This window comes from Palaemon carinicauda, chromosome 18 (assembly GCF_036898095.1).
Source record: "Palaemon carinicauda isolate YSFRI2023 chromosome 18, ASM3689809v2, whole genome shotgun sequence".
In the NCBI taxonomy this organism is placed as follows: Eukaryota; Metazoa; Arthropoda; class Malacostraca; order Decapoda; family Palaemonidae; genus Palaemon; species Palaemon carinicauda.
The window spans coordinates 60,324,255-60,348,175 of record NC_090742.1 but is presented as its reverse complement, the minus strand read 5'-3'; the positions used below and the strand labels follow the sequence as shown (position 1 = coordinate 60,348,175).

Here is a 23,921-nt window from a genome sequence, read left to right as displayed (position 1 = left end):
GATATGTACTACTCACGGTATCCCAAGCCACGATAACACTTGAGTGGTTAATCCGCCGCAAAGTATAACAGTCACAATGACGATCAGCGACGTAGTTGTCAGTATGGATTTCCGCGCGTCACTGCTGGTGTTACGGATAGCTAGAGCAAATGCAATAGCGCCACGTAAACCTAAGGGTAAAAATGTTATTAAAAATAAATTTTGTTTTGCCCAAATAAAACATTGCCTTGATTAACTTTATACATACATATACCAAGGCACTTCCCCCAATTTTGGGGGGTAGCCGACATCAACAAATGAAACAAAACAAAAAAGGGGACCTCTACTCTCTACGTTCCTCCAGCCTAACCAGGGACTCAACCGAGTTCAGCTGGTACTGCTAGGGTGCCACAGCCCTTTATGCTTTGGTTTGAAGTTGAAAGCATATTCATCTAAATAACATTATTCCAATTAGCTTTGCCCCATCTGATTTACAACAATGCATTTTTCACATACATAATTTAGGATGGGCTGTGGCACCCTAGCAGTACCAGCTGAACTCGGCTGAGTCCCTGGTTAGGCTGGAGGAACGTAGAGAGTAGAGGTCCCCTTTTTTGTTTTGTTTCTTGTTGATGTCGGCTACCCCCCAAAATTGGGGGAAGTGCCTTGGTATATGGATGGATAATTTAGGATCATGTTTCTAAATGTTTAAATTTCCTACATTAGCAGTTAATAATGCAAGTAACTGAAGTGTTGAACTGACAGTATCATGAGCAACTGATGGAAGAATATGATAATTGCACAAAGAAAAATTCTTATAAAACTTCAAGTACAGCAGAATCTTCTTGCTTAAATCTATATGATCAACATTATGAACCAAAGCACATAGCTATTATTATTATTATTATTATTATTATTACTAGCTAAGCTACAACCCTAGTTGGAAAAGCAGGATGCTATAAGCCCAGAGGCTCCAACAGGGAAAGGAAAAATGGAAAATAGAATATTTTAAGAAGAATAACAACATTAAAATAAATATCTCCTATATAAACTATAAAAACAAACACAAAAAGAGGAAGAGAAAAAACAAAGAGAATAGTGTGCTCGAGTGTACCCTCAAGCAAGAAAATTATATGTATGACGCATAAAAAGAAATCACTTATAAATAGTAAATGGTTATAAGTCCACCAGAATATATTTAAACAAATTACCTACATAGGTAAAATACAATGACCAAGTCCACTGGTCCAACTACCAGAGTTAAGAGGAACATTGAGATTTCATACCATAAAACCTTTCATGTGTATGAGCAACCATTAAGCTACAATGGTTTGTATTCATGAAACTATTGTACAGTTTACTAATGACTCGTTTGTATTCATGAAACTATCGTGCAGTTTACTAATGATTTGTTTGTATGTATAAAACTATTGTACAGTTTACTAATGACTCGTTTGTATTCATTAAACTATTGTGCAGTTTACTAATGACTTGTTTGTATTTAAGACACTATTGTACAGTGTTTACCAATGACTCGAAAGTGATAAGAAAATCAGTCTTTTAACACAGGCAGTCAGAGTATTCCAAGCACAGTTTACAGGCATTGCCAAATCAGGTAATCTTAGACCAAAGGCTAAACTTTCCTCATTTACAAATTAGATATCAATTGACATTTTCTAAAGGAAATGGTATGCCTTAAATGCCCACAAAAAGTTATATGGAAAAAATTAAATTTATATTGAAGCATTCATCATTTATAGTACTCCACTTCCAATAACTAAAAGCAGCTTTATGTATCTAACGACTTACTAAAAAATTTTCCTAAAATATGAACTTAATTTCCTAACATATGAAAGCAGTGCCCAAACCTTGATAGACTAACAGAGGAGGAGGAAAAGCATCCACTTCCTATAAGAATTAAAACAAAAATCTCACCTGAGAAAAACAACATGTTCATGAACTTGATTGGGATTTTGGGACGACGACCGATGTTGAGGATGAAGGAGAGCGGGTAGATATTCAAGAATCTACCCACGATAATGGCGACGAAAGAAATGCAGATGAAGCTGACGTCCCACTTGTGATGGTCAAACGTGAACATTGACACACCAATGTAGGAGAAAATGAAGTTTTCGGAGAGAAAGTTAAACAGGTCGAACAACGTTTTGGTCGCCAACTGACTTTCCCCCGACAAGTTGTTGTACGTGTAATGTGCTTGACATATACCGCAGAAGAGTACTGCCACAATGCCTGTGTAAATAAAAAGTATATGTATAAATGACAGTCCATCACTACAGATTTCCCTGCATAATGATGACCAGATGAAAAACATTTCAAAATGACGTATCTCATAATAAAATATATTTTGCAACTATGCTTCTATCAAAATGTACCCAATTTGTCAAACAATTTACAGGGGTATGCTGCATATGACAATTGTACTGTATAAATCCTTGAAGTATTAGTCAGTAGTTTTAACCCTTTTACCCCCCAATGCTATTTGGAACTTTCCCACCCTTAACCCCCCGGTGTTTTCCGTTTTCAAGCACGTTTTGCAATTTTTTTTTTAGATCGCGCTGACAGCCTCAATTTTCATCATAGAGAGGTCAGGTTGGTCTCATTATTTTGGAAATGCCTGAAGTTTCTCGTACATTTATCAAAAACGTGCAAAAAAAAAAAAAATGCAAATAGCAGCTTTTTGCAATGACGTACCAAGACCTCCATGGGGGTTAAGGGATGAGTTTTCTGAAACATACCAGTACGTCCATTGGGGGTAGAAGGGTTAAAAAATACAATGAACATTTGATGTAAATACAAACCCGTCAAGTCGGCAGCTTCAGCCATAAGGAATGTCGAGTATGACATGAGGAAAAATAGCGACGTTTCCAAGTTGGGGAAGTCCTTTAGGCGAGTAAACTTGGTCATCACGGACGTGATGCACCCCATGAAGGACCCGATGAAGAAGGACATGCTGAAGGTGACCAGAAAATCCCAGATGGCCTTGAAGAATGCCGACGTTTCAAAATCCCCGCTGTTATTACCATAGCCTTCTATTGCCCTGTGAAATGAATATACAAAATATTTATACCTTAAATCCATGAAAATCCAATGTTATTCTTCTAATTTTCTCTCTACTCACAAAGTTTTGACTTATTACTAAATTCAATTGACCAGACCTCGCCGACAAAATCCCAATGTATCTTTTGCTGCAACAACCATGTTATGATAAACAAACCTCTCCACACAAAAAAGAGAGAGAGAGAGAGAGAGAGAGAGAGAGAGAGAGAGAGACTTGACATATTCAAAATTCTAGAATTGTTGTGTAATACACCAATGAATATACAGCCTAGAAGGCCAGAACCTTGAATATTACCAAAAAAAAAAATTTACAATTGATACAGAGTTGACTCCTGAGAAATCCATTTCCCTGACAGATGTAAAACATCTAAAAATGTTCCCCATCCTTATACGAATCACTGCAAACTGAGAAAAGATCAGAGATTTTCATTTCCAAGAAAATGCCAGGGATAAACCCCTGAGATTGTCACTAGCTAAGCAGTTGAAATTGGTTCTTCATTGCTGGAATTGTGTCTAGATCAACTATTCTGATCCAAAGAAGATCGAGATCCATCCATCCATCCATATACCAAGGCACTTCCCCCAATTTTGGGGGGTAGCCGACATCAACAAGAAACAAGACAAAAAAGGGGACCTCTACTCTCTACGTTCCTCCAGCCTAACAAGGGACTCAACCGAGTTCAGCTGGTACTGCTAGGGTGCCACAGCCCAACCTCCCACATTTTCCACCACAGATGAAGCTTCATACTTCTGAGTCCCCTACTGCTGCTACCTCCGCGGTCATCTAAGGCACCGTAGGAAGCAGCAGGGCCTACCGGAACTGCGTCACAATCGCTCGCCATTCATTCCTATTTCTAGCACGCTCTCTTGCCTCTCTCACATCTATCCTCCTATCACCCAGAGCTTTCTTCACACCATCCATCCACCCAAACCTTGGCCTTCCTCTTGTACTTCTCCCATCTACTCTTGCATTCATCACCTTCTTTAGCAGACAGCCATTTTCCATTCTCTCAACATGGCCAAACCACCTCAACACATTCATATCCACTCTAGCCGCTAACTCATTTCTTACACCCGTTCTCACCCTCACCACTTCGTTCCTAACCCTATCTACTCGAGATACACCAGCCATACTCCTCAGACACTTCATCTCAAACACATTCAATTTCTGTCTCTCCATCACTTTCATTCCCCACAACTCTGATACATACATCACAGTTGGTACAATCACTTTCTCATATAGAACTCTCTTTACATTCATGCCCAACCCTCTATTTTTTACTACTCCCTTAACTGCCCCCAACACTTTGCAACCTTCATTGACTCTCTGGCGTACATCTGCTTCCACTCCACCATTTGCTGCAACAACAGACCCTGAGTACTTAAACTGATCCACCTCCTCAAGTAACTCTCCATTCAACATGACATTAAACCTTGCACCACCTTTCCTTCTCGTACATCTCATAACCTTACTCTTACCCACATTAACTCTCAACTTCCTTCTCTCACACACCCTTCCAAATTCTGTCACTAGTCGATCAAGTTTCTCTTCTGTGTCTGCTACCAGTACAGAATCATCCGCAAACAACAACTGATTTACCTCCCATTCATGATCATTCTCGCCTACCAGTTTTAATCCTCGTCCAAGCATTCGAGCATTCACCTCTCTCACCACTCCATAACATACAACTTAAACAACCACGGCGACATCACACATCCCTGTCTCAGCCCCACTCTCACCGGAAACCAATCGCTCACTTCATTTCCTATTCTAACACATGCTTTACTATCCTTGTAGAAACTTTTCACTGCTTGCAACAACCTTCCACCAACTCCATATAACCTCATCACATTCCACATTGCTTCCCTATCAACTCTATCATATGCTTTCTTCAGATCCATAAACGCAACATACACCTCTTTACCTTTTGCTAAATATTTCTCGCATGTCTGCCTAACTGTAAAAATCTGATTCATACATTCATTCATAGATCGAGATGAAGTTGGAAAATCCTCATCTTAAGACACAGAGGAATTAATTACTCTAAGCAAGTAACAGACCCTTCAAGACTCATCCACTTCTGAACTGATAAACTTCAACATTCTCAACTTATCTAACAATAGAAGAAACTATATCCTTTTCGACAACGGAAAAAACCAGACAAGGAACTTTTTTCATTAAAATTTCCAAATATATAATCTGAGTTGGAACCAGAAGAAACTTCTTAAACAGACCAGGTCCCCAATTGTTTCAGTAAACTGAGCAACCATACTTACTGATGACGAATCCTTTCAAATGAATACTTTGAAAATAATCCATATTCATATATAAGTAATAATCCATATTCATATATAAGTAATAAAGTGTATTTTTGTAAGCCATCTGTATCATTTAAATCCTTGACTTTTTTTTTTATAACCCTGTTACCACCTCAGGTCTGGTCATTATTAATCTTAAGACTATTAAGTCTTAGACCTTAGGAACTCTAAGTTAGAGCATTTCAGTCTTTTATTTTCCAATACGTAAAACCACCCGAAATAATCTAAGGTAGATGCACACGCGAGGAGAGATGATTCAAGTCTGAGGCCAAGTGGGTGCGAGATGGGGGGGTTGTGCCATGTAGAGAGGGAATCGGTGCGATGGATGACGAATGCAAAGGAGTGTGGTCAGTTTGAAATTGTCGGGCCATAAGAGTACTTCTCGCGAAACTGCAAATATGTGAATTTTCATTTGATAGGTAAAATGACTCTGCATCACGAATGACAGAATCGGCAAAGATAGAACCCTCGAATATCAAGGACTGACTGAAAAGTACATAACTGTCTCCAACAAAAGACAGAATGCGAATCATGATCACCCAGAAACAATTCCCCTGAATAATCTATGCAGTAGTCGCTTATAAATCCAGAAATCCAGAGGAAATCTTTAAACACTAAAATAGTTAACAATCCGGAGAACTAGGCTTTATCAGACCAATAGGACATAGTGACTACACGGATATAGGTAACAATCTGGAGAACTAGGCTTTATCAGACAAATAGGACATAGTGACTACACGGATATAGGTAACAATCTGGAGAACTAGGCTTTATCAGACAAATAGGACATAGTGACTACATGGATATAGTTAACAATCTGGAGAACTAGGCTTTATCAGACCAATAGGACATAGTGACTACACGGAAATAGTTAACAATCTGGAGAACTAGGCTTTATCAGACCAATAGGACATAGTGACTACACGGAAATAGTTAACAATCTGGAGAACTAGGCTTTATCAGACCAATAGGACATAGTGACTACACGGAAATAGTTAACAATCTGGAGAACTAGGCTTTATCAGACCAATAAGACATAGTGACTACACGGATATAGGTAACAATCTGGAGAACTAGGCTTTATCAGACAAATAGGACATAGTGACTACACGGATATAGGTAACAATCTGGAGAACTAGGCTTTATCAGACCAATAGGACATAGTGACTACACTGAAATAGCTAACAATCTGGAGAACTAGGCTTTATCAGACCAATAGGACAAAGTGACTACACGGAAATAGTTAACAATCTGGAGAACTAGGCTTTATCAGACCAATAAGACATAGTGACTACACGGATATAGGTAACAATCTGGAGAACTAGGCTTTATCAGACAAATAGGACATAGTGACTACATGGATATAGGTAACAATCTGGAGAACTAGGCTTTATCAGACAAATAGGACATAGTGACTACACGGATATAGGTAACAATCTGGAGAACTAGGCTTTATCAGACAAATAGGACATAGTGACTACACGGATATAGGTAACAATCTGGAGAACTAGGCTTTATCAGACAAATAGGACATAGTGACTACACGGATATAGGTAACAATCTGGAGAACTAGGCTTTATCAGACAAATAGGACATAGTGACTACATGGATATAGGTAACAATCTGGAGAACTAGGCTTTATCAGACAAATAGGACATAGTGACTACACGGATATAGGTAACAATCTGGAGAACTAGGCTTTATCAGACAAATAGGACATAGTGACTACATGGATATAGGTAACAATCTGGAGAACTAGGCTTTATCAGACAAATAGGACATAGTGACTACACGGAAATAGTTAACAATCTGGAGAACTAGGCTTTATCAGACCAATAAGACATAGTGACTACACGGATATAGGTAACAATCTGGAGAACTAGGCTTTATCAGACCAATAGGACATAGTGACTACACTGAAATAGCTAACAATCTGGAGAACTAGGCTTTATCAGACCAATAGGACAAAGTGACTACACGGAAATAGTTAACAATCTGGAGAACTAGGCTTTATCAGACCAATAAGACATAGTGACTACACGGATATAGGTAACAATCTGGAGAACTAGGCTTTATCAGACAAATAGGACATAGTGACTACACGGATATAGGTAACAATCTGGAGAACTAGGCTTTATCAGACCAATAGGACATAGTGACTACACTGAAATAGCTAACAATCTGGAGAACTAGGCTTTATCAGACCAATAGGACAAAGTGACTACACGGAAATAGTTAACAATCTGGAGAACTAGGCTTTATCAGACCAATAAGACATAGTGACTACACGGATATAGGTAACAATCTGGAGAACTAGGCTTTATCAGACAAATAGGACATAGTGACTACATGGATATAGGTAACAATCTGGAGAACTAGGCTTTATCAGACAAATAGGACATAGTGACTACACGGATATAGGTAACAATCTGGAGAACTAGGCTTTATCAGACCAATAGGACATAGTGACTACATGGATATAGGTAACAATCTGGAGAACTAGGCTTTATCAGACCAATAAGACATAGTGACTACACGGATATAGGTAACAATCTGGAGAACTAGGCTTTATCAGACAAATAGGACATAGTGACTACACAGATATAGGTAACAATCTGGAGAACTAGGCTTTATCAGACAAATAGGACATAGTGACTACATGGATATAGGTAACAATCTGGAGAACTAGGCTTTATCAGACCAATAGGACAAAGTGACTACACGGAAATAGTTAACAATCTGGAGAACTAGGCTTTATCAGACCAATAGGACATAGTGACTACATGGAAATAGCTAACAATCTGGAGAACTAGGCTTTATCAGACCAATAGGACATAGTGATTACACGGATATAGGTAACAATCTGGAGAACTAGGCTTTATCAGACCAATAGGACATAGTGACTACACGGATATAGGTAACAATCTGGAGAACTAGGCTTTATCAGACCAATAGGACATAGTGACTACATGGAAATAGCTAACAATCTGGAGAACTAGGCTTTATCAGACCAATAGGACATAGTGATTACACGGATATAGGTAACAATCTGGAGAACTAGGCTTTATCAGACCAATAGGACATAGTGACTACACGGATATAGGTAACAATCTGGAGAACTAGGCTTTATCAGACCAATAGGACATAGTGACTACACGGATATAGGTAACAATCTGGAGAACTAGGCTTTATCAGACCAATAGGACATAGTGACTACATGGAAATAGCTAACAATCTGGAGAACTAGGCTTTATCAGACCAATAGGACATAGTGATTACACGGATATAGGTAACAATCTGGAGAACTAGGCTTTATCAGACCAATAGGACATAGTGATTACACGGATATAGGTAACAATCTGGAGAACTAGGCTTTATCAGACCAATAGGACAGTGACTACACTGAAATAGTTAACAATCTGGAGAACTAGGCTTTATCAGACCAATAGGACATAGTGACTACACAGATATAGGTAACAATCTGGAGAACTAGGCTTTATCAGACAAATAGGACATAGTGACTACACGGATATAGGTAACAATCTGGAGAACTAGGCTTTATCAGACAAATAGGACATAGTGACTACATGGATATAGGTAACAATCTGGAGAACTAGGCTTTATCAGACCAATAGGACATAGTGACTACATGGAAATAGTTAACAATCTGGAGAACTAGGCTTTATCAGACCAATAGGACATAGTGACTACATGGAAATAGTTAACAATCTGGAGAACTAGGCTTTATCAGACCAATAGGACATAGTGACTACACGGAAATAGTTAACAATCTGGAGAACTAGGCTTTATCAGACCAATAGGACATAGTGACTACATGGAAATAGCTAACAATCTGGAGAACTAGGCTTTATCAGACCAATAGGACATAGTGATTACACGGATATAGGTAACAATCTGGAGAACTAGGCTTTATCAGACCAATAGGACATAGTGATTACACGGATATAGGTAACAATCTGGAGAACTAGGCTTTATCAGACCAATAGGACATAGTGACTACATGGAAATAGCTAACAATCTGGAGAACTAGGCTTTATCAGACCAATAGGACATAGTGACTACACAGATATAGGTAACAATCTGGAGAACTAGGCTTTATCAGACCAATAGGACATAGTGATTACACGGATATAGGTAACAATCTGGAGAACTAGGCTTTATCAGACCAATAGGACAGTGACTACACTGAAATAGCTAACAATCTGGAGAACTAGGCTTTATCAGACAAATAGGACATAGTGACTACACAGATATAGGTAACAATCTGGAGAACTAGGCTTTATCAGACAAATAGGACATAGTGACTACACAGATATAGGTAACAATCTGGAGAACTAGGCTTTATCAGACCAATAGGACATAGTGATTACACGGATATAGGTAACAATCTGGAGAACTAGGCTTTATCAGACCAATAGGACATAGTGATTACACGGATATAGGTAACAATCTGGAGAACTAGGCTTTATCAGACCAATAGGACATAGTGATTACACGGATATAGGTAACAATCTGGAGAACTAGGCTTTATCAGACAAATAGGACATAGTGACTACACAGATATAGGTAACAATCTGGAGAACTAGGCTTTATCAGACCAATAGGACATAGTGACTACACAGATATAGGTAACAATCTGGAGAACTAGGCTTTATCAGACCAATAGGACATAGTGATTACACGGATATAGGTAACAATCTGGAGAACTAGGCTTTATCAGACAAATAGGACATAGTGACTACACAGATATAGGTAACAATCTGGAGAACTAGGCTTTATCAGACCAATAGGACATAGTGACTACACAGATATAGGTAACAATCTGGAGAACTAGGCTTTATCAGACCAATAGGACATAGTGATTACACGGATATAGGTAACAATCTGGAGAACTAGGCTTTATCAGACCAATAGGACAGTGACTACACTGAAATAGCTAACAATCTGGAGAACTAGGCTTTATCAGACAAATAGGACATAGTGACTACACAGATATAGGTAACAATCTGGAGAACTAGGCTTTATCAGACCAATAGGACATAGTGATTACACGGATATAGGTAACAATCTGGAGAACTAGGCTTTATCAGACCAATAGGACATAGTGACTACACAGATATAGGTAACAATCTGGAGAACTAGGCTTTATCAGACCAATAGGACATAGTGATTACACGGATATAGGTAACAATCTGGAGAACTAGGCTTTATCAGACCAATAGGACATAGTGATTACACGGATATAGGTAACAATCTGGAGAACTAGGCTTTATCAGACCAATAGGACAGTGACTACACTGAAATAGCTAACAATCTGGAGAACTAGGCTTTATCAGACCAATAGGACATAGTGATTACACGGATATAGGTAACAATCTGGAGAACTAGGCTTTATCAGACAAATAGGACATAGTGACTACACAGATATAGGTAACAATCTGGAGAACTAGGCTTTATCAGACCAATAGGACATAGTGACTACACAGATATAGGTAACAATCTGGAGAACTAGGCTTTATCAGACAAATAGGACATAGTGACTACACGGATATAGGTAACAATCTGGAGAACTAGGCTTTATCAGACAAATAGGACATAGTGACTACATGGATATAGGTAACAATCTGGAGAACTAGGCTTTATCAGACAAATAGGACATAGTGACTACACGGATATAGGTAACAATCTGGAGAACTAGGCTTTATCAGACAAATAGGACATAGTGACTACATGGATATAGGTAACAATCTGGAGAACTAGGCTTTATCAGACAAATAGGACATAGTGACTACACGGAAATAGTTAACAATCTGGAGAACTAGGCTTTATCAGACCAATAGGACATAGTGACTACACAGATATAGGTAACAATCTGGAGAACTAGGCTTTATCAGACAAATAGGACATAGTGACTACATGGATATAGGTAACAATCTGGAGAACTAGGCTTTATCAGACAAATAGGACATAGTGACTACACGGAAATAGTTAACAATCTGGAGAACTAGGCTTTATCAGACCAATAGGACATAGTGACTACACAGATATAGGTAACAATCTGGAGAACTAGGCTTTATCAGACCAATAGGACAAAGTGACTACACGGAAATAGTTAACAATCTGGAGAACTAGGCTTTATCAGACCAATAGGACATAGTGACTACATGGAAATAGCTAACAATCTGGAGAACTAGGCTTTATCAGACCAATAGGACATAGTGATTACACGGATATAGGTAACAATCTGGAGAACTAGGCTTTATCAGACCAATAGGACATAGTGATTACACGGATATAGGTAACAATCTGGAGAACTAGGCTTTATCAGACCAATAGGACAAAGTGACTACACGGAAATAGTTAACAATCTGGAGAACTAGGCTTTATCAGACCAATAGGACATAGTGACTACATGGAAATAGCTAACAATCTGGAGAACTAGGCTTTATCAGACCAATAGGACATAGTGATTACACGGATATAGGTAACAATCTGGAGAACTAGGCTTTATCAGACCAATAGGACATAGTGACTACACAGATATAGGTAACAATCTGGAGAACTAGGCTTTATCAGACAAATAGGACATAGTGACTACACGGATATAGGTAACAATCTGGAGAACTAGGCTTTATCAGACAAATAGGACATAGTGACTACACTGAAATAGTTAACAATCTGGAGAACTAGGCTTTATCAGACCAATAGGACATAGTGACTACACAGATATAGGTAACAATCTGGAGAACTAGGCTTTATCAGACAAATAGGACATAGTGACTACACGGATATAGGTAACAATCTGGAGAACTAGGCTTTATCAGACCAATAGGACATAGTGATTACACGGATATAGGTAACAATCTGGAGAACTAGGCTTTATCAGACCAATAGGACAAAGTGACTACACGGAAATAGTTAACAATCTGGAGAACTAGGCTTTATCAGACCAATAGGACATAGTGACTACATGGAAATAGCTAACAATCTGGAGAACTAGGCTTTATCAGACCAATAGGACATAGTGATTACACGGATATAGGTAACAATCTGGAGAACTAGGCTTTATCAGACCAATAGGACATAGTGACTACACAGATATAGGTAACAATCTGGAGAACTAGGCTTTATCAGACAAATAGGACATAGTGACTACACGGATATAGGTAACAATCTGGAGAACTAGGCTTTATCAGACAAATAGGACATAGTGACTACATGGATATAGGTAACAATCTGGAGAACTAGGCTTTATCAGACAAATAGGACATAGTGACTACACGGAAATAGTTAACAATCTGGAGAACTAGGCTTTATCAGACCAATAAGACATAGTGACTACACGGATATAGGTAACAATCTGGAGAACTAGGCTTTATCAGACCAATAGGACATAGTGACTACACTGAAATAGCTAACAATCTGGAGAACTAGGCTTTATCAGACCAATAGGACAAAGTGACTACACGGAAATAGTTAACAATCTGGAGAACTAGGCTTTATCAGACCAATAAGACATAGTGACTACACGGATATAGGTAACAATCTGGAGAACTAGGCTTTATCAGACCAATAGGACAAAGTGACTACACGGAAATAGTTAACAATCTGGAGAACTAGGCTTTATCAGACCAATAGGACATAGTGACTACATGGAAATAGCTAACAATCTGGAGAACTAGGCTTTATCAGACCAATAGGACATAGTGATTACACGGATATAGGTAACAATCTGGAGAACTAGGCTTTATCAGACCAATAGGACATAGTGATTACACGGATATAGGTAACAATCTGGAGAACTAGGCTTTATCAGACCAATAGGACAGTGACTACACTGAAATAGTTAACAATCTGGAGAACTAGGCTTTATCAGACCAATAGGACATAGTGACTACACAGAAATAGTTAACAATCGGGAGAACTAGGCTTTATCAGACAAATAGGACATAGTGACTACACTGAAATAGTTAACATTCTGGAGAACTAGGCTTTATCAGACCAATAGGACAGTGACTACACGGAAATAGGTAACAATCTGGAGAACTAGGTTTTATCAGACCAATACGACACAGGGAATGAAAAGATAAAAGACATGTGGTTTAACAAGCACCAGTACTGTAATTGCCATTAACTGCTAGATTGTTTCATTACTTTACTAGAGGCATAAGTTTATTGAAAGGAAAGAAATTGAGAAATGATATAGTTTTAAAATGTGTCAATAAAACTGAGCTCACGTAGAGAAGTAATATGAACATTACGAGGTTTATAGAAGTAAATATATAACAATAATACCTGTCATTATAGTTGTAATGTAACTCACCCTGATAATACTATGGCAACTGCATCATTCAATACAGCCTCGCCAAAGACGAGGGCGTACAGATTCACATCTACGTGGAGGTCTGAGAAAATGGCCAAAACCGTGACTGGGTCAGTGGCAGATATAAGAGCTCCGAATAGAAGGCAGTCTATGAAGGAATATGCAGAGCTTATGAGCCACAGGAAGCCGTACACCAAGCCCCTGAAAAAAAAAAAAAAAAGGATTCCATAAACCTTTAATATCCAGAGGACCTTAAGGTACTCCAAGGTCTAAAGTTCTTGTCATTGCTCTATCAAAAAGAAAGTTCTGTTTGCAAACACAAAACCAAGCCTCTGAAATAAAAAAAAAAAAAAATCCATAAAACTTTAATATACAGAGGAGCTTAAGGTACTCAAAGGTCTAAAGTTTTTGTCGTTGCTCTATCAAAAAAAAAGTTCTCAACTCGCAAACACAAAACAAAGCCTCTGAAATTAAAAAAAGAATCCATAAAACTTTAACATCCAGAGGACCTTAAGGTACTACAAGGTCTGAAGTTCATGTTCTCATTTCTCTGTCTTACAAGTATTGAAGGTTCTAAACTTACCAACACGTAAATCTCGGATATTGTATTGAAAGTTCATAATGAAATAATCTAAAAAAAACATTATATAATCTAATGGAGTAAGCAAGATGACATTTGCAATATGAAATGGGAGAATCTGTTGACTTTATGAATTGAAAATCATAGGCGCTCTCTCTCTCTCTCTCTCTCCTCAGGAGTGGGATGCTGTGGATATCTGTTGACTTTTGCAAAAGAAATGCATATAGCAGTTTTTTGCAAGGACGTACCCGTACGTCCAAGGAAGTTAAGGGATGAGTTTTGTGAAACGTACCAGTACGTCCATTGGGGGTAGAGGGGTTAAATATTTCAAATCATCTTTCCATACTGCCTTTTCACTACAATAAAAAATCTACCCCTGTAATGTAGATATAGAGAACCAATACTAATCGAAGATTTATACGTACCCAACAACAAAGGTCGATATTGTTGTTCCAAGGAAGGCGAAGCAAAAGATGGCCCCCAAATTCTTGAAGAAATGTTTCTGTAATATATTCATAACGAATAAAATATTTCGTAAGCATACTAATCATATCGATGTAGATTTGATCAATTTTCCTATATATAAAAATTTCCACTCTTTGAAACAGGATAACTTAATGCTGCCTTTATTTAAACAAAATACATAATTTTGTAATCTCATAAAATGAAATTCCTTATGAAATACATTTAATTACCTCCGCCACTAATCATATCGATGTAGATTTAATCATTTTTCCTATATATAAAAATTTCCACACTCTTTAAAACCGGATAACTTAATGCTGCCTTTATTTAAACATAAAATACATAATTTTATAATCTCATACACTGAAATTCTTTATGAAATACATTTAATTTCCGCCAACGAAGTTGGTAGGAGGTCAAGTCTTTGCCCCTGTTTGTCTTGTTTGTGAACAACTTCCTGGCCACAATTATACTCAAGAGTTTATGGCAGTTAAAAATTAAATGGAATGGCTTACATAAATTAATCTCCCCCAAGCATAGATCAGAGCACTCTGCTGACAAACATTGGCTAAATTGAATTCAGATTACTTAAAATGTACTTTAATTTGGTTAAATATTATTGTTCTATTTTGAAGAAAAAAAAAAGGCTTGTTTTAAATCAACATTACTTATAATGCTGTTAAATGACATTCCCAATTAAGGAATAAATTGGTGTCAAGAAATTGTCACTATCCTTTTAAAATTAGTTACAAAATATAGTGTCCAATACATTTCTACCTTTCATTACTGGTGGAGAATCGTGCACCAATCAAGGCTAACGAAAACACATAATTAAGAGTAGTTTAAATAAACACCAGTTCAAACATTAAAGCATAATGAACAGTGGAAGAAACTTACCCTCTTCAGACTGTAACCAGCACTGAATATAATGGGTGGTAAGAGAATGTTGAAGAATATCTCTGGATCAAAAGTAGCCTGGAATCACGCGGAAAACAGTTAGTATGTCTGTGCTGATTTAGCAAGATCTGCATCTAGCTCAAATTTCATTTAGGCTTGTGTACCAGATTTCACTATAAACAACTCAAATTTCATTTAGGCTTGTGTACCAGATTTCACTATAAACAACTCAAATTTCATTTAGGCTTGTGTACCAGATTTCATTATAACAAAAGGTTTCACTTACAGTATATCAAAATTATATTAATCACTTTCTAATGATTTGTACTGCATTTTCAAGTTTATAAATAGGAATCCAAAGAAATGGAGAATAGCTAATCATCTTATTTAATAAACCTTATTTCATTCTCAAATGCAAATCATCATTCCAAAAACTATAGTTGCACTAAAGCAATCTTCATCTACTTATATGGTCACCCCCCAAAAAATTATTTTTATATAACTCAGTTGATGATCTGATAATGTATTCATCCCTGCATAAGTCTAAAGGGTTAATATGTATGACCTACACTACAGTATATAAAAAAAGACTTGTAAATTTGGATAAAAAATGGATTTTTGTCGTACCTTTTGAACGATCTCATTCTCCAGGCTCTCAGGAATCTCCCCCTTGAAGGAGTAACCGTACGTTCTGTTCGGATTGGTTTTGGCTGCAAGGACAAACCAACAGTGTGAGTTTTGGAAAGCTACTTTGTAAGTACATCTTTCTTTACATAAGAAATCACAATCTTAGAAGTAACTTGTATTTTTCCTGACTATACAAACCAGAGTCAGTTCATAGGAGAATGATTTCAGCTTGGCTTGAAATCAGCTGTTGAAATAAGATAGAACAGTGTGCCCAAGTTTCATATCGGTATGATGGAAGAATCCCATATCCTTGTAAAGATATACAGTAATATCAATGTAGATCCAATACAAAGTTATAGATTCTACGTACATATCATCCTCCCCCTATATGGAGGATGGGAGAGATAATTTTATACCATTACACAGTAGATAGAACATTGCTCAGTGTGGAGGCTTACCTGCATTAAATGTCTAATCCAGCAAATAAAGAGACAAATGCTGCACACCAAGAGGGGGAAGGAAGGGAGGAAAAAGGGCCAAATATTTTACCTCTTATACTAGTCTAACCGATGTTTGGGTGGATGGATGAAGTGAAGGAAGCTCTGGGTGATAGGAGGATAGATGTGAGAGAGGCAAGAGAGCGTGCTAGAAATAGGAATGAATGGCGAGCGATTGTGACGCAGTTCCGGAAGGCCCTGCTGCTTCCTCCGATGCCTTAGATGACCGTGGAGGTAGCAGCAGTAGGGGATTCAGCATTATGAAGCTTCATCTGTGGTGGATAACAGGGGAGGGTGGGCTGTGGCACCGTAACAGTACCAGCTGAACTCAGTTGAGTCCCTTGTTAGGATGGGAGGAACATAGAGAGTAGAGGTCCCCTTTTTTGTTTTGTTTCATTTGTTGATGTTGACTACCCCCCAAAATTGGGGGAAGTGCCTTGGTATATGTATGTATGTACTAGTCTAACCTCATGACCGTTACCTTAAACAAGATGCTTTTTGTCCCATAAGGAGTTGGTTGCCTTACACAACTAGTTGTTGTGGGTATACTTCCACAGACAGTGAGCTTGAAAAGATCGCTGGTATTTCCATACACCAGCCTTTAATACTTATGCCACTGACAGGTTCTTCCTAAAAGCTAGCGTCGAGCCAAATCTTGACTCCATGGGCCTGTATTGGAATTGAATCATTAGAATTCTCTGCTATTTGGGGATACCCCCTCCTGATTACTTCACAAAGCCAGAAGGCAATGATGTGCCTTGAATTATTCTTTTTAATCCTGCTGACATTATTATAGAGATTTTGAATCTGTAGCCTGAAGGGCTGGGTTCTCTTCATATAGCATCTAAGCACCCTCAAAGGAAAAAGAAGTAAATGACCCAGACTGTCGGTCACATCCTGAAGGGAAGAGCTGGAAAAAGACTCAAACCTGACATTCTTAATGGGGCCGGGTTCTTGGTTTTTGCCACAAACTTTGATACAATGGTAAAAGAGATCTTTCTCCATCCTTTGGAATGAAATTTCAACTTCTTTCCCATCGTTATCCTTACATTAAGTTGAGTTACTACCGCTAGAGAGTTATGGGGTCTTTTGACTGGCCAGACAGTACTACATTGGACCCTCCTCTCTGGTTACAGTTCATTTTCCCTTTGCCTACACATACACCAAATAGTCTGGCCTATTCTTTACATATTCTCCTATGTCCTCATACACCTGACAACACTGAGATTACCAAACAATTCTTCTCCTCTCAAGGAGTTAACTACTGCACTGTAATTGGTCAGTGGCTACTTTCCTCTTGGTAAGGGTAGATGAGACTCTTTAGCTATGGTAAGCAGCTCTTCTAGGAGAGGGACACTCCAAAATCAAACCATTGTTCTCGTCTTGGGTAGTACCATAACCTCTGTACCATGGTCTTCCACTGCCTTGGGTTAGAGTTCTCTTGCATGAGGGTACTTTCGGGCACACGGTTCTCTCTTGTTTTTCCTCCTCTTGTTTCGTTAACGTTTTTATAGTTTATAAAGGAAATATTTATTTTGATATTGTTGCTGGTCTTAAAACAATTAGTTTTTCCCTTGTTTCTTTTCTTCACTTGGCTGTTTCCCCTGTTGGAGCCCATGGGCTTATAGCATCCTGCTTTTTCAACTAGGGTTGCAGCTTAGCAAATAATAATAATAATAATAATAATAATCGGCTGCCTGTGCGACATTTCCAATGGCTTCTATCAAAGACACTCTCTTCCACCAAACCTCTTCTCTCCATATCATCCTTCACCTTATCTTAACATCTAATCATCTACCTCCATCTTGAACTTCTCCCCTTCACAGGTTCCTACCAAGCCCTCTTCACTATCTCAGTCATGACACTCTTATCTCTTCTTTTTATTTCATCATTTTCTAATCTTTCAAGCGATGATATTCCCATAATCCATCTCACCATTCTTATCTCCGTTTTCTCAAGCTTTGCTTCCTCTTTTCGTCTTAGAGCCCACAGTTCCGATCCAAACATTAACATTGGTCTTATTACTGCAGTATACATCTTGACATAGCTTGATTGGCTTTTTCCTAACACACCACTCCTGCTACCTCCCTCCATTACACCCCCCCGCAAGATATTTTTATCCTATTCTCAACTTCAGCCTCACATCCTCCCGCCAGACTCATAGTAGATCCCAAAGTATCTAAAATTTTTTTACTTGACATCACTGGTGTTTAGACGACTCCCGTGGCCAGAATCACTGCTTTCCCTTGTAAGATGTTCAGGGGCAACCATCTCTCCTCCTTAAACAAACATCCTGAGGCTACCTCGTTCCTCAGGTGTACACCCAACCCTTCCTTTGATACGTTTGTGAATAGAAGCATCTCCGGAGGAGGGCACTTAAAGGGAGCCCCTTTGAGCAGATTCTCGTCCCTTATCCGCCATGCAAGATCCTCCCTTACTTCCTGGTCGATTGGAACTAGATGTTGAAGGGAGTCAGTGGCTGCCGCCCAGTGCGTCTTCAGGCAGCACTGGAAGAAAAGCTAATGGGATTCCTTGTGAGGTACAAGCTTCTCCAGGGACAAGAGGTGTCCAGGGAACTTTTGCCATTTATGTGTTGTGATATGTTGTTTGATGAAGAAGGGATGCACTACTTTCCTGAGTCTGCTGATGTAACTCTTCGAAGGAGAGATCTTTGCCTTCTTTGTGTCTACCATCATACCTAGGTAATCTATTTCCTGCTTGGGCTCAAGTCTGGACTTCTCATGATTTATCACAATGTCCAGACCGTGACAAAATGTAAAAAGTTTGTCTTTGTGATGGAGAAGCCGACCTCAGGAGGAGAACAGTATCAGGCAGTTGTCGCAGCAGATGAATGTTGCTGGCATGAACGCAAACTGAAACAAATGCGAAGACTTGTGTGAACACCTGAGGGGCAGTCAACAATCCAAAACACACAAGACTTTAAATTGAAAGACTTTTTCCCTAAAGATAAAGCAGAGAAACTTGCTGCTAGACTGATAGACTGGGAGCTGAAAGTATGCATCCTTCAGACCTAAGGAGAGCATGTAATCATTTCTCCTTACTGCTGACCATATGATGTACGCCACCATCGCCTTCATCATCTTGAAAGGAGTCTGCAGAACAAACTTATTCTAATTCAAATAGCCAGGCCTTCTCCATCATAAGACTCAATACTACGCAGTACTCTAGAAGTTTTATTCCAGCTGTTACCAAGTTGTGGAATGATCTTCCTAATCGGGTTGTTGAATCAGTAGAACTTCAAAAGTTCAAAGTTGGAGCAAATGCTTTTTTGTTGACCAGGCGGACATGAGTCTTTTTATAGTTCATATATGACATATTTGTTTTTGACGTTGTTAATAGTTTATATATGACATATCTCTTTTGACATTACTTTTTTTAGAATGATTTATTGTTAATTTGTTCTCTTCAGTTATTTATTTCCTTTCCTCACTGGGCTAATTTTCCCTATTGGAGCCCCTGGGCTTATAGCATCTTGCTTTTCCAATTAGGGTTGTATCTTGGATAGTAATAATAATAATAATAATAGGGAAAGGGGTCGACGACTCCAGACCCCACATGCCTTCTCCACTAGGAAGAGGCGGCTGTAAAAGACTGGAGATCCATCCCGTACATTCAGTAACAGGTCCTTGTCAGGCATCTTCCTTACCTCTAGATGGAAGAAGAGGTATTTCGACGAGTTGGGAGATAAGATATAAATGTCTTCGGTATCTGAATAGGAGAGCAAATGAACTGAATACGGAACCTATCCCATAGGACCCTTATAATCCAGTTGTCAGCGCCGTACTGGTGCCAACTTCGTCCAATGGCTCTCTTGGCATTCGCACACTAGTGGCAATCTGAGTAGGGCACTGCCAGCCATAGAACCTCCTGACTCCTCTCTGACCCCTGCCACTTCTGGTTTGGCCATAAAGAATTTAAAAGGCAGGGGAGGTATTTATGTTCCTGCAAGAAATCTGAGGCGGTGCGAGAGGCGGCCCGAGTTTTGGCACTGCCAGTTTTTATAGAACCAGATTTCCATGTTCCTGAAGTCAATGTTTTAGGGATCTCCAGAGACGTATAAGGACCTTGGAAGGTCACTGCTCAGTGGAAAAGGGACTCATCTTCACCCACTTTTCTGGGTGTTGTCAACATCATAAAGGTGAAAACAGAGCAGCACAGTGTTAGGGCTTCTCTATGCCCCAACCATTTCCCTACCTTTGACACCACAGCATCTGTACTTGAGTACCCAGTTGGTCGCAGGTTGGCAGACTGGTGTGACAAAAAGGGGACTGCTTTGGCCCTAGATAAAACAAAGTCCGTGAATTTCTTCTCGAGATCACTTATGTTCTGGGATGAAGTGAAGTACAATAAGGTGCCGGACCATTGGTATTTGTAGGCTGGACATGACAGTGATTTCCCTGGCAGCCGACTAGGATGAAGATAAGATCGTGCTCCAGGTGTCCACTCTTTCGAGTGAGATGCCAGGAGTCAGTGATGTGATACCCACATCAATTGGTATGGGAGAAGGGCTCAATTTCTTGGGGATGTAAAACCTCCTCTGACTGGAAAGGGTTGGGTGTCCTATAAGAGATAATCCTATTAAAAGACAAAGTTTTGTATTCATGTAGAAGCAACTAGGAATTACGCAAAAAGGGGACTGAAAAAGGATAAGCGAGTCACAACAATACTGTACAAAAAAAAATTTCCAACAATACATAAATTACAACAACTAAAAAGCCAATGATTGTGGTAACAGCCAAGAATATCCGCCACAATACAGAGCTCCAGAGGATCTGGAATTTAGCAAACGACCAGTAATCTTAATAATTTCTGGTATTTGGCATCAAACACATTCAAATTTAAAAAACAAGAAAGCACCAATTCTTTTAAGTAGTCACTTTTTAACTGAGTTTTACTGCCATGCAATGTTAATTGTTTCATCACTAATCTTGTCCCTATTTGGCCTGCAAGTCCTCTTTTCTCCCCTTGAAAAAAATACCACTACCTTTTTACAATCACTTATCAGGGAACGTTTTCCTCCGCTAGGCCTACCACTATAGAAAATGGAAGTAGGGTAAACTACACAAAACTCTGGTCGTTTGAGAGGAGGTTCCAGGTAACTCCTAAGAAATTGTTTTGAGGTAAGTCTCTGTGTTGGAACAAACTTATCTTAATTATTTTTCATTTTACCTTACAGTTTAGTCTTTATTCTCAGATTTATTTTCACATTCAAAGGTGCTTTCTCAAATGGAGTCCCATTTTGCTTTTCCTACTGGGAATACAGCTTGGTCTGTAATAGTGTACATATTAATAATTGTATGGTCACTACCCTGTTAAGATTAATTAATTCCCTATACTGTAATTGGACCTACAGTAGGGTGCAAAAGTTCCCATAGATGACAAAAACACAATATATTTCCCCTTCAGTGAGAAAAACTACTCTACAGTCAAGAAAATAATGTTTATGGGGAAGCAGCAAATGCGAGTACAATAAATAAAAAAACTCTATTAAATTGGAAAAACATCACAAATTTTTAAGTAATTTGTATTTTTCCTAACATACTTACCTAGAATTACCTTCTTAGGAGTTACTGGTAACTCTACCTAACCGACCAGCTTTTTGTATAGTTTACCCTCTTTCCGTTTTCTAAGGGGTCAACTTCAGGCAGTGGATTAATAAATGGAAATTAGTATAAGCTCCACAATTACTATAACCTCATCTGAAAAGAACTTCTCCCTAACTATGATGTCTTACCTCCAGAATATCTGAGCCATAACGTATCTGGGGGTACGCTGTCTGAGTACGTAGAGTCGTTTGTAGGCACGACTACCATGTGGCTTAGGGATGTTCTATCGCCACTGTATCTTAATATGGCACCGACAATCAAGCCTGGAAATAAGACAAGCAAAATTAGTAATGATATTCCACACTTAATCGATCAAAAATACTTCACTGTAGTATAAAGTAGTTTAAATAGAATAACATTTGCTTAAATTAAAAAGGCAATGTACTGTATTTGGAAGGGCAGTTTTCTAAATACTGTCCAGCATTTCTCAACATTTACTACAGTACCTAAAGGTACGTTACAACAGCCAAAGAAGGAACCTCAAACAATGTTTATCATCTAATTCTATCAAAATGCTTATCAGATTACATTAAAATCTATTAACTAGCAAACAAAATACATCTATAGATAGTACGGTGCAGTAATGTCTTAAGATAACTTGCATTGAATACAGTAATTTGTAAATTTCCCAATTTCGCTATTATTAAAATATCAAGCATTCGTAATAAGCATAAATTCTTGTATAAAAATACAAGCCACTGTTCTTAACTGCTTGAATGCAATGAATACCGTGAACCTTTCTCCTACAATAAATAACAGCTGCTTTCATTAACCTCATCAGTGGCTGAAAAGACAATTGTCTAAAACTCAAGAGTCCCTTACCTAACTTTTCATAGATTTATTAATTAGTATGACGTACTCTACCACAGCCACTCAATCAATTCAATGGGTTCTCATGGGGTTGTATAAAGGTTTCATTGATAAATTTAGGATTGAAACCTTTAGGTAGTAGGTTCGCCTGGGCACCAGCCACCCGTTGAGATACTACCTCTTTGCATTACCTTATGCCTTATTCTATGTTTGGGGTCACCCAGGTCCCTCAGTGTGAGGCACCTCGTATATCCACCAGAGAGTTGCTAATGCATCTTTGAGTCTTGGATGGTCTGGGATGCATCTTAGGTATTTATCGAGCTTATTCTTAAACACATCTACGCTCACTCCTGATATGTTTCTTAGATGAGCTGGCAGCGCATTAAATAGTCGCTGCATTATCGATGCTGGTGCATACTGGATTAATGTCCTGTGTGCCTTCCTTAGTTTTCCTGGTATAGTTTTTGGCCCTATTAATCTATTATGGGGTTTTTTGACTGGCTAGACAGTATTACATTGGATTCTTCTCTCTGGTTACAGTTCATTTCCCTTTTGCCTACACACACACACCAAATAGTCTAGCCTATTCTTTACATATTCTCCTCTGCCTCATATACCTGACAACACTGAGAATACCAAACAATTCTTCTTACTGCACTGTAATTGTTCAGTGGCCACTTTCCTCTTTGTAAGGGTAG

General features: G+C 38.6%; 1 protein-coding gene across 12 annotated transcripts in view; it reads right to left on the bottom strand.

Moving 5' to 3' along the window:
• Nhe3 (Na[+]/H[+] hydrogen exchanger 3) overlaps positions 1-23,921 on the bottom strand; it is a 90,488-nt gene that overhangs the window by 59,424 nt on the left and 7,143 nt on the right. For all 12 annotated transcript variants that reach the window (XR_011047214.1, XR_011047215.1, XR_011047212.1 and 9 more), the window contains exons 2-9: positions 22,542-22,676; positions 16,290-16,372; positions 15,663-15,740; positions 14,726-14,802; positions 13,721-13,921; positions 2,799-3,037; positions 1,915-2,229; positions 17-170 (exon numbers count right to left, since the gene is read on the bottom strand). Coding sequence is in view for 5 of the 12 variants with exons in the window: in XM_068392405.1 (XP_068248506.1) it covers positions 17-170; positions 1,915-2,229; positions 2,799-3,037; positions 13,721-13,921; positions 14,726-14,802; positions 15,663-15,740; positions 16,290-16,372; positions 22,542-22,676 (1,282 nt within the window). In the remaining 7 variants the exon portion in view is untranslated. The remainder of the gene's footprint in view (positions 1-16; positions 171-1,914; positions 2,230-2,798; positions 3,038-13,720; positions 13,922-14,725; positions 14,803-15,662; positions 15,741-16,289; positions 16,373-22,541; positions 22,677-23,921) is intronic.